The sequence below is a fragment of the Aricia agestis genome, chromosome 2, assembly GCF_905147365.1.
Source record: "Aricia agestis chromosome 2, ilAriAges1.1, whole genome shotgun sequence".
In the NCBI taxonomy this organism is placed as follows: Eukaryota; Metazoa; Arthropoda; class Insecta; order Lepidoptera; family Lycaenidae; genus Aricia; species Aricia agestis.
The window spans coordinates 16,117,520-16,129,296 of record NC_056407.1 but is presented as its reverse complement, the minus strand read 5'-3'; the positions used below and the strand labels follow the sequence as shown (position 1 = coordinate 16,129,296).

The 11,777-nt window shown below is 42.2% G+C and overlaps 1 protein-coding gene across 1 annotated transcript; it reads left to right on the top strand.

Annotated features, from left to right (window-relative positions):
* The first annotated feature begins 1,955 nt into the window (after window positions 1-1,955).
* On the top strand, window positions 1,956-9,961 carry LOC121737634. The gene is made up of 12 exons (XM_042129297.1): window positions 1,956-2,319; window positions 3,117-3,252; window positions 3,399-3,533; window positions 5,283-5,499; window positions 5,941-6,106; window positions 6,706-6,854; window positions 6,946-7,051; window positions 7,082-7,513; window positions 7,577-7,961; window positions 8,360-8,805; window positions 9,136-9,246; window positions 9,823-9,961. Exons 1-12 carry the CDS (start codon window positions 2,138-2,140, stop codon window positions 9,959-9,961), a joined length of 2,604 nt encoding a protein of 867 aa, XP_041985231.1. The 5' UTR covers window positions 1,956-2,137.
* Window positions 9,962-11,777: the final 1,816 nt, after the last annotated feature.

Genomic DNA, 11,777 nt, shown 5'->3' with positions numbered 1-11,777 from the left:
CATGAATTTTAGCTAAAACATCGTTATAATAACAGCTTTATTATCCTATTCATTGTAATATTATTGCGTCTTTTTCAAATTGAAATGTATCAAGTTTTACATTATTTTGCCCAGTTTTGTAGCAATTATTGATGGTATTACCGGTAGTTGTCTACCCATACGCCATCTAGTTACTAAAATGGAAACTGTTTGACAATCAAATTAAAAAAATAGGAAAATCCCTCATTCTGATGAATAATAAAAAAATGTAACACTTCCGGCAAACATTACGTAGTATGATAAATGGAAATTTTAAAATGAATTATTTCACATAACTTAGGTTATTATTTAACATAACGGTAAGGTGTTGATTTTGTGGTATCAATCGATGCAGTAGGTTTACTTCTACTATATATTTCGAATTTAGGTCAGAATCTTTGAATTTATAAATGTTATATACATCCTTAATATACATCTATATAGCCCTTTACAGCATATGATTTAAATGAATATTTTCGAAGATAATATTACATACAGCTCGACAAGGCTTTAAATGAACGTGGGTGACATTGACGGGAGCGCTGCTGGTAAAGGAGAACTGTCAAACACATGTCAAAAATGACGTTTTTGCAACGTTTTTGTATGATAGCATCATAGATTAAGTATAGCATTATGAGAGAAACGTTTAGTTCCTTTTCTCGCCACGTTCATATAAAACCTTGTCGAACCATATTTAAAAATTTTGTGCGACGTAGCTTTTGTGGCGGTGCCGAATGCGGGCCACGGGTAGTAATCTAGTATAGATTACTACCCGTGGCCCGCATTCGGCACCGCCACAAATATTATAAATGCGAAAGTATCTCTGTCTGTCTGTCTGTCTGTCTCGCTTTCACGCCAAAACTACCGAACTGATTGTAATGCAATTTTGTATACAGATAGTCTAAAGCCTGAGAAAGGACATAGGCTACTTTTTTTACTGGAAAAAGGGTTGTAAGGGGGTGAAAATGCGTAAATTTGTTCAAATTAAGTTAGTTCCAAAAATTCATAATAGATGGCGCCGTGCGTCTCCTACATCGCGCTGACGCTTGCTCAAAAGTCTTTCTATAAGAGGTGGTATCATGGAACATTTAAGTTTCGATTTTTTTCGATTGTTATTTCTGTTCTACGTTATATCTATGCAGTGACGTAACTTTAACCTATCAATGATAAATAGTTTATGGGTAAAGTTGTGTTATTGGGGGCTAATTAAGCTTTAAAATTTGGCATAAAATATAGTTTAATTAAAAAAATATATATATGTGCACACTGCACAGCTGTTTTCATTTAAGGGATACCAGGGTTTTTATATATAAAAAAAGCTTTTGACACCAATTTTGTTGACATCGCGCGCTATAAACTGAAGTCCACGCGGACGAAGTCGCGGGCAACAGCTAGTAATGAATATAAATCAAAACTGCTAAATCGAATTTAATTATTTTTTAACCGACTTTCAAAAAACTTGGAGGTTATATATTCGACTGTGGATATATTTTTTTAGTTTTTTTTTATTTTTGTAAATTCGACCACTACTCCGCCGTTTGTGAACCGATTTTCAAAACTTTTGTTTTGTTATATAAAAGGGCCCATTCACAGCAGGACTGCACGGCAGTCCTGCAGTGAATGGGCCTCACTGATTGGTTCACACTCAGTGTTGCCGGCTGGAAACACCGAGTGTGAACCAATCAGTGAGGCCCATTCACTGAGGACTGCCGTGCAGTCCTGCTGTGAATGGGCCCTTTTAGGTTTCACTCCAAACATCAAACTAAACGTAGAAATAATCTGCTCTGTGGATTTATCCGGTTACCGGACAAACTTGGGACAAACGCGCTTGAGCGAAATTTTCGTTATCCGTCAATATATACTAGTAATCTGTGTTATCCGTTCACCGGACAGACGCGCCAGAAGGGTTAATTTCATCCGTTTACGCATGTTTTATTTTTAAGCTTAAAAATTGAAGAAATTTCATTAAATAATAAAAACGTTTATAATTCGGGCTGTGAGTAAAAGGTGATTAGAGTAAATTTCTAGGCTAACCCGGCATCGTTTTTATATCGTGACTACACTAACGAATTTTTGTGTAGGAAACAAGACTATTTTGTATTTATTCCTTCGTTCTGTTATGAACAATAAGGAAACTAATAATGAATATCATGATCCCGACTACCCCGAAAATCCAGTGTGCATTAAAGAGGAGAAAAGAAGTCAGCAAGAAACTGAGGAAAAAATTAAAGCTATTATCAGAAAGGAGTTTACAAACGAATTACATGTTAGAGAAAGTGAAGTAATGTTAATAGATCAAAGGTTAGTCTGTAAATGTTACAAACAACTTGTCTGGTAAGTATGTCTTGTAGTTAACATTAAAACATGTTGAGTAAGTATTTGTATGTTACATACTCATATTATGTTTACTTAGATCTTGCTGTATTCTCTGATTTCGCCCCGGTTTCAAAGTACATATATAATGTATAGCCAAATAAGCTGTAGCCAAACCCAAAAACAATACTTCACATAAAATGTTATTTATAAACACTTAATGATATTTATTATCAATAAACTATTGAAAGACAGTGCCGTAAATAGGGCGGTGCCACCGGTGCCTAGGCACAGGGCGTAGACTCTGAGGGGGGCAAGAATGGCCAGACCAGTACTATTATTTTTTCGGTTTGCTCCTGATAAGTTCCCGCCGCGCCCCTCCCAACGCTCCCCTCCTCCCCGTGCTCGATCCCAACAATACGTTATACTTACATGCCAGTAACATCAAAAAGTCTTTTAAATGCTTTTTAAATGAGACAAAATATAAAAAAAAAAATGTTTAATAATTTCCAAAATATTATTAGTATAATATCATTTTATTATTATTGTAATTGGTCTACTAACACCAAGTTCTATTTTATCACCCTGAATGAAACAAAGTAGGCCTATAATAGCATTGCTCTGGGTACCTATAATACCTAATTTAAAAAAAAAACTATGGCACTGTTGAAAGAGATACCAAAAGAACTTTCTGTAAAGTACAGGAATAAAGTATAGTAAACCATTTTATAATGTTGCTTAAATTAATTTGTTTGCATACATTATTTACACATATTCTGTTACAGAATGGCAAAGGCGCGGAGGTATCTACATCAAATTCGTTACCATTTAGTAAACAGTTACTACTCCGATCCCAAGCTGTCGCTAACTGGCAGCCAGATAGAGGATGATATCTCTGCACAGACTCGGGCTAAGGCTCAGGTAACATTAAAGTTCTTTATGAAACAATATAACAGCTATAATACCAGATGTGTATTAAATGTTATTTTACATTTTGAGTAACACAAAGTGAACCTGTTTGTGTATTTTGCAGTTATTAGTATAGCATATTATATCTCATAATGCAGGTTGCAGCTTTATTGCGTGAAAGTCAGCCGCAGATCCATCCATCAGTCCTGAAATTACTCGGGAAGAAATCTGTAGACATAGAAGAAATATTAACTACTAGATCACAAAGAAAAAGATCGAGGAAGAATTATTCTGTAAGTGTTAAATGTACATAATTTAACAATTTCTGGAAGTATATTAAACAAACATGAGATTCTGTAAACACATTGCTTTATAACTCAAGAACTACCATTACTACAATAAAAAAAACGTTTTTGGCTAATAACTGAAATACGATGCGTTGTAGCCTAATTCTGATTGAATAGTAGCTTTACCGCTTCTATGCTTCGTTCAGTAAGTGAGAGGGCTGTAAACACATCCACCTTCCCCTCATTACGACCTCCTTGGCTCAGTTGGTGGGCTGTTGGTAGCTCAAGCCGGGGGTCGCAGGTTCGAATCCCGCCGACGGAACAAAAAGTTTTCAAAAGTTCCTGGGTCATGGATGTGTATTAAATATGTGTATCATATAATAAAAATCTTAAATATATGTAAAGTATAAGAGTATTAAATATATTTCCGTTGTCTGGTACCCGTAGCACAAGTCCTTCAGGTACTTACCACGGGGTCAGACTGACGTGGTGTGAAGCGTCCATAGATATTATTTATTATTACACCGCTTGACGCGGCAACGCACCAGTAGCACCGCTGGTGTTGCAGACGACGCAAGACACTATGGTAACCAGTTTCCATCAGATGGAACATACACTAAAGGAGTGAGCACACTGAGACGGGCCGTGCCGGGGCTCATCGCAAAAATCCGCCTCCATACAATTTGTATGGAAGCGGAAATCCGCTGCGCCCCGACACAGTGTGCGATACGCGCATCCGCTTCCATACAAATTGTATGGAGGCGGATTTTTGCGATGAGCCCCGGCACGCTGAGCCCCGGAACGGCCCGTCTCAGTGTGCTCACTCCTTAATAAGTGTTAGCCTGCTTAGTTAAATGTATAAAAAACATTCGGGACTGAGCTGGTCAGCTACATTTTGTTAACCTTCTATAGTAAACCTTCAATATTGGAATTTTGAAATAATTTTAATATTCATTGTAGCTTGTAGACAATTTTGAACAAAATTAATTACTGAGAGTCGAGATTAACATTATAAACCTTCGGCTTCGGCGAAAAATAGACCTTCGGTCGGACACTTATTTTTATGAAATTAAAAGGTTTTTGGTTTTTTATTTTATTTCAGTTGATTTAATGAAAGTTAAATTAAGGTTTACAATTTATGACGTTTAAAAAAAACTACTTGTTAGATCTCGTTCAAACCAATTTTCGTTGGTAGTTTTTATAGTAATGTACATCATATATTTTTTTAGACTTATCATGACTGTCTACGTATTATCATACTTTAGAAGTTAGAGGGGGGGGTGGGGGGGGCACACACATTTTACCACTTTGGAAGAGTCTCTCTCGCAAACTATTCAGGTTAGAAAAAAAACATGTTTTCTATATATATGTATATATATTAATAAAAAATAAATAAAAATAAAATATGATTTTTGAAGATCTATCCATAGATACCCCACACGGATAGGTTAGATGAAAAAAAAATTCAGTTTCAGTTGTACCTATGGGGACCCCTAAAATTTTTTATAAGTTTTCCATTTTCGTATCAAAATCTTAATGCGGTTCACAGACTACATCTACTTACCAAGTTTTAATAGTATAGCTCTTATAGTTTCGGAGAAAAGTGGCTGTGACATACGGACGGTCAGACAGACAGGCAGACAGACATGACGAATCTATAAGGGTTCCGTTTTTTGCCATTTGGCTACGGAACCCTAAAAAGGCAATTAAATAATTTTTTTCAAGTCAGACAACTTTTAAATCAATTTGTTTCAGGCAATGGTGAATCCCAAAAACTATACAACAGCGGCTGGTGAAACTCAGACCCTGCGGCCTCACACCTCCAAACCTCACAATACCGTCCCCCCAGAGGAGCCTTCCACTAGTCGAGTAAAGAAAGTGCCTAAACATTTGACGCCGAAAGTGGAAAATGTTTTAAAATTAGATGAAATCACAAGAAACAAAATCAAGCATCGATATAGGATAATTATAGGTACTGTACTTTTATTTTTAGTAACATAAAGTTGTTATTTGTGTCAGGTAGATGTTACTCCACTTGAGAGGGCATATAAAGCAAAATTGATGTGAACATGTTTTGTTGGTTCACTTTAAAGTACTCATTCAAAGTTATGCAAGTTGTGGCATCTCCTTTTGAATCAATTAGACTGGGTTGCACCAGCTAACTTTAACTTTAACTGTAACTTTATCTTTAATTTTAACTACAGTGCAAAATGTCAAATCTTTGGTTAAAGTTAAATATGGCGTCCTTACCTCCGCTCATACGTGAATTTCTCTGGTTAAATTTAAGGTTAAAGTTAAAGCTAGGACGCCATATTTAACTATAAAAATAACTTTAGTTAAACTTTAACTTTAACCACGCCTCTGGTGCAACCCAACCTTAGATAATTTGTGTCATGGTGAATTGTTTGTGCAGGCAACACGTCGAAGTACGCGCCGGCGGCGGGGCGCGCGGACCGCTCGACGCACAAGTGGCTGCTGTACGTGCGCGGGCCGGCGGGCACGGACGTCGCGCGCGTGCTCGCCGCCGCCAGCGTGCGACTACACCCCTCCTACGCGCCGCACCACATCGTGCGTCTCGAGTCAGTCACACACTTTATTATAATAATACAACCGTAAACAGTATGAAGTAATTTTTATGTTATGCACAACAAAAACTATACATAGAATTAATGAAAACGAGGATAGCTTTTCACTACACGTTTTCTCTTTTTACCGACGGAGATTAAGCCCGGCCGTTGTCCGAATTCTGATCAGAAACAGTTGAATTTCGCCGGACCGCCACCCCGCACACTATCTGAAATATCCTTCCGGCGAGTTCGAGCTCACTCGGCTCAGTACAAAATGTAAGAGACAGCGCGGACGTTCAACTGTTTCGTATCAGAAATTTCAGACAATGTGCGGCCGGGCTTAAACTCTATTAATATTTGTCTGTACAGCCCCACTAGACAAGTGGCAAGCGATTATCGTAAACGTCAACAAAATGTATGCGATTTGACTTAAGCCATCACTTCGCTAACGAATACTGATGTCAAATACATTTTGTTGGCGTTTACGCAGAACATTATCCGTTATCGCTAAACGATTATTGGACGTGTTATAGCCAAATATTGTATGAAATTGTTGAAGCGACACCGTTACTCTCCTTTCGCGCCTTTACCTGTATCGGTAACGTCGTCAGGAAGCCGCCGTTCCACGTGTCGCGGCGCGGGTGGGGCGAGTTCCCGGCGCGAGTGGAGCTCCACTTCCGCCTGCCCGAGGTCAACCGTCCCGCCGCCGTCGAGCACACCATCAAGCTCGACCGCAACTACACCGGCTTGCAGACGCTCGGTCAGTCGTAAACCACTCCTTACCCCTCCTTAGTGAACAGGCAAATACTTTTGTTCATTTTTGTCTAACAAAGGAATCGCAATCGTCGTAGGTGCGGAGACGATAGTGGACGTGTGGCTGTACAGCACGCCCGATATGCTGGAGTTCGAGTACAAGGACGAGGCGGAGGCGGAGGCGCCCGCCCCCGACCGAGTGCAGACTCGGTCGGGGGCGGGCGCCTCGTTCCGGGTGAAGAGCGAGCCCGAGCCCGCGCCCCGGCCGGATCCCGAGCCCGCCCCGGCCGGCATCAAGCTCGAGCCGCCGGAACCGCTCGAGCCCGCGGACGCCGACAGCTGGCTCGACTTCTTCGCCCGTGACACCACCGAGCTCAACGTCGACGAAATGCTGGTGATACACGCGCGACCGCCCCCTGCCGCCCCCGACCCGCCATCCGACCGCCCCGACGTCGCTAACGGCGACGACGAGCCCGCTGCCCCCGACGAGCCGCCCCCCGTCGCCCCCTCCCCCGCCCGGAAGCGCATCGTCAAGTACGTGGACCCCACCACGAGGAAGATCTACTACCTCGAGATGGACCGGAGCCTCGACATCAGCAAGGTGCAGGAGATAGTCATCGACTCGAAGGAGGGCCCGCGGACCGCCAAGATCGGCCCCGTCGAGAGGCAGGAGATAGTCATCGACTCGAAGGAGGGCCCGCCGACCGTCAAGATCGGCCCCGTCGAGAGCAACGGCCTAAGGAAGGTTCGGAGGAAAAAGAGCGGCGTTTCCGTGCTGAAGCCCGAGGTGAGGGGTCGGGCGAGCGCGGACGGCGCAGAGTGTGCGGCGGAACTCGGCCACATCGCCAACGACCACTGCTACGCGGGCGGCGAGTGGCTGCCCCGCCCCGCGCCCCGCCCGCCGCCCCGCGACCCCGCCTCCGCCCTCGTCGCGCTCGAGGCCACCGTGGCGCGCTTCTCCTGCGAGCGCGTCGTCGTCAACTACCTCCTGAAGAAGATGCCGCTCATCAACGTGGAGGCGGCCGACCTCGACTTCCTCCAGGACTTCCCGTTCGTCGTCGAAAACGAGCAGAAGTACTGGAAGTTGGATTTCGCGAAACGAAGAAATATCGAGGTAAAATATTAATATGTAGATAAAATTCTCCTTAATTACACAATTTTTATTTTTTATTGAGTAGTGCTAAGTACTCACATGCGGTTTCGCTCGATAGTTTTACTCCAAATCGAGTAATAATTACTGTGTGAACCGCAAAACTCACAGCTCGAAGGCTCGCATCATTCGATTTCTTCGAGCCGGCTCGATGGAATTAAATATATCGATTTAGAATAAAATTATCGAACAATGCTGAATGCGTGGACGTAATCCCGAGCCGCGGGTGAATATTTTTTATCAAAACATTTTTTTCATAAGTAGTAAACGATGAGCATAGACTCTAAATTATCCACAATAGATTTTGACGTGACCCCTTATAACTGCCTAAAGTTACTTATTCTGACGTTTTAAACTTTCAGTGGTCGAGGGCGAAATTGATAAACCGTATTCTGGCGGCGAGGTTCAAGTCGGAGCCGGGCCGCGTGTGGCGGACGAAGCAGATCCTGGTGTACTCGCGGCTGCACGGCTTCTACCCGGTGCGGCCGGACGTGCCGGGGGACGACGACGTCGCCGACGCGCCCGCACCGCCCGCCGACCTCGCCAGCCTGAGTCTGTTCCGCGAGAGCCGCTACCCGCCGGTCGCGGACGCCGCGCTCGACGTGTCCGACGACGAGGAGGTGGACGTGGTGGGGGCGGGGCGGGGAGACGCGCGGCCGGGAGCGGCGCCGGGGGAGGGGCTAGAGGGACTGGAGGTGCTGCCGGCGGGGGCGGACGAGCGCCTGCACCACGCCTTCGTGGAGCGCGCCGCCGCCGACATCGGCATCGAGCTGCGCCTCGAGGATATAGGCAGTGGATACTGCTACAGGTGATGGCACAACACAGTTTCAACAAATATGAGCAAGATTCGTCCTACTCTGTTGACGTTTTGTTTTTAGGTGTCGACGATTTTCAGATATTTGCATAGTTTAACGAATATTGCCGAGCACTATTTATGAAATGGTTGGACGCCGTAATAGCGGCTGTACACACTCGACGAGAGCCTCTCGCCGAGATGCTCGGCCATACATGCTTGCTCTGGTTTACCTCGCGACAGTCGCGAGAGCCAACGAGACGGGGACGAGAGCGCCCTGTACACACTCGCGCTCGGCCTGTCGACGACTGTGTACAGCCGCCATAATGTATTGTCTGTACGTAGCGCGGTGCACCTGGTGCTGGTGTCGGCGCTGCGCAGCTTCGCGGAGGATCTGGTGCGGGGGGCGCTGGCGGCGCGGTACGCCCCCGACCGCAACAACACAGTCTGGCTCGGGTATGTATTTTTATAGAGTATGTATTATATACTTAAAACCACTCTTTTTTCCTTCTAGTAATTATTATTATGTGTATCAAAATTTGCCATTACATGTTGTAACATGTAATGGCAAATTTTGATACACATTAATTTGTTAACTTCGGTACTACGAATAATAAAAACTAAGGAAAAGTAACTCCGTCAAAAAAGATGCTCTTCATGCTTCATGCTCATGCAAAAATATACTTGTCAAAAAAGTGTACCTAAGGTACACATTTCAATACATTTGCAATATTTAGGTGACCTTGAACGGTACTAGGCTGAAGTTACATGACAGATCAAAAGGAACCAAATTTAAAACGGTAATAGTATGGGAGTTATGATTCCTTAGTTTTTATTATTCGTAGCTTAGGTAGTACATTAAATTATAAAACTTGGAAAGCTTTAGAAAAAGTATAATATGAAGATATGCCATCATTAGGAACTTATTTAAAACTTGGAAATTCATATTGGTCTACTTTAGAAAAGGTTCATACAGCTTGTTTTAGTTTTTACTGCATAAAGGAAAACATTTTAAATCTGTAATGTATACAGGGCACGTCGCGCGGCAGAGGCGGTGATACGGCCGGCGCACGTGTGGGCGGCGGCGGCGGACGCGCGGGGGGCGGGGCGACTGCGGCTGCTGTCCCGCGCGGCGCTGGCGGTGCGACCCGCAACACAAACGCCGCTATAATACACGATACATCAAACACATGACTTTTATTTGAAAGAAAGGCAAAAAATATCCATACTAATATAATATTATATTATGTATTATCTTATTTAAAAAAATCTGTCACAATGACGGCGACCATTGCTCGTGCGACGCGACGGGATAGCGATGGACGAAAAACAACGTTTGCCGGGACAGCCAGTCGTGTGTATATAAAATTCTCGTGTCACAATGTTAGTTACCAACTACCATACTCCTCCGAAACGGCTTTACTTACTGATTTTTACCAAATTTTATATGCATATTCAATAGGTTTGAGAATCGGCTACTGGGTACTTTTTAACCGACTTCCAAAAAGGAGGAGGTTATATTATGTTCGTCTGTTTTTTTTTGTATGTTCAACGATCACTTCGCCGTTTGTGGACCGATTTTCAAGATTTTTTCGCTATTGTATCGGGTTTAGTCCAAATTTGGTACCATGTTCATAAAAAAGGTGACTTGATCATGGGATCCATAAGTAATCGAGGGAATTCCTCGCTATTTATACCAAAAACCCATTCTGGATGATATTGTGATTTCGATTCATAATCTGAAGTATTTAAAATGGAAACTTATAGTGATTTTGGATAAATAATGAAGTATTCTAAGTAAATCTTACCAAAAAGTCAGATTTTGCACCAAGATATACCATGGTTCGAAGGTGGTGAACAGATCTCCGGCCTCCTTATAGATACATGTTTGGGGGCTTCGACGTTCTTTTAAGAATTGAAGGCATATGCTAATGGTGCATTAGATGAATCATCATCATCGTCTCTACCCTTACATCTTGCAACATCACATTATGACTCTATTATTAGTATTATTAGTGTTTTTCATAGTTTTTTACATCGAGACAGATATCTTTGATCATTATTCCGCTGTTTGTGGACCGATTTCGAAAATTCTTTTGTTGTAATGTATAGGGTATAATCCGAATTTGGTACAATTATTACGAAGGTGATGATCTGATGATGGGATCTATAAGCAATCGAGGGAAATTCTCGAAATTTATAAAACACACAATATGGTGGTTAAGATGTTGTTTCTAGTAACTCAAGCATATATTGTTACAAATAAGTGAAATTGTCCTACGAAGGTGTCTCTAGATCCAAAGGCACTGAACAGAACTCCTGAACCTTTAAACATAAAAGCTTGGAATTTTCAGCATCACTTAGGTAACTGCAAGCATTTACCACAATTTCGCGTTACTGGTTATCTACGCAATATAATATGCGTAGATACCCAGTAACCACTACGAAAGTAGTGGTTGTCTACGCATAAATCCTTTTGGTTGTGTAGATAACTAAAAAGAGTAAAATTATTATTCTTTAACAAAAAATTTAACCCGACTTCCAAGGTAAAAACAATATTCTTAAAATGATCTAAAAAGTATGAAATAATTCTTATTCTTCATTAGTGCCTTAGGTTGGGTTGCACCAACTAACTTTATTTAACCATAGGTTGTCTCTATCGCGCTCTGCGGTGGGAGACTTGAGATTGGTGAGACAGCAATACATTTTCAAATACCTATTTTCAATTTCTCTCGCCCCTGGTGTATCCTCTTAACCACGCCTCTGGTGCATGCAACCCAACCTAAGTTTTATTTAGTGGTCCCCAACCTTTTTTTCATGCGGGCCACAAACATGTTTTGGTCTTGGTGTCGCGGGCCGCAACAGAATTTTTTAGTTTTAAAAATAAAGTTCTTCAAAATTAACGATTTAAAAGTGAAAAAAAAAACACGACTTTCACGATGACTTTACATTGTTTTGCCAGTGGGCGTGAATTTCAAAATGGTTTA

Excerpts from the sequence above, each read along its gene's own strand:
- LOC121737634 (XM_042129297.1), top strand. The coding sequence starts at position 2,138 with ATGAACAATAAGGAAACTAATAATGAATATCATGATCCCGACTACCCC. Across the intron at positions 6,855-6,945 it reads CACCGGCTTGCAGACGCTCG|GTGCGGAGACGATAGTGGAC; the intron begins GTCAGTCGTAAA and ends CAATCGTCGTAG. Across the intron at positions 7,962-8,359 it reads CGAAACGAAGAAATATCGAG|TGGTCGAGGGCGAAATTGAT; the intron begins GTAAAATATTAA and ends TTAAACTTTCAG.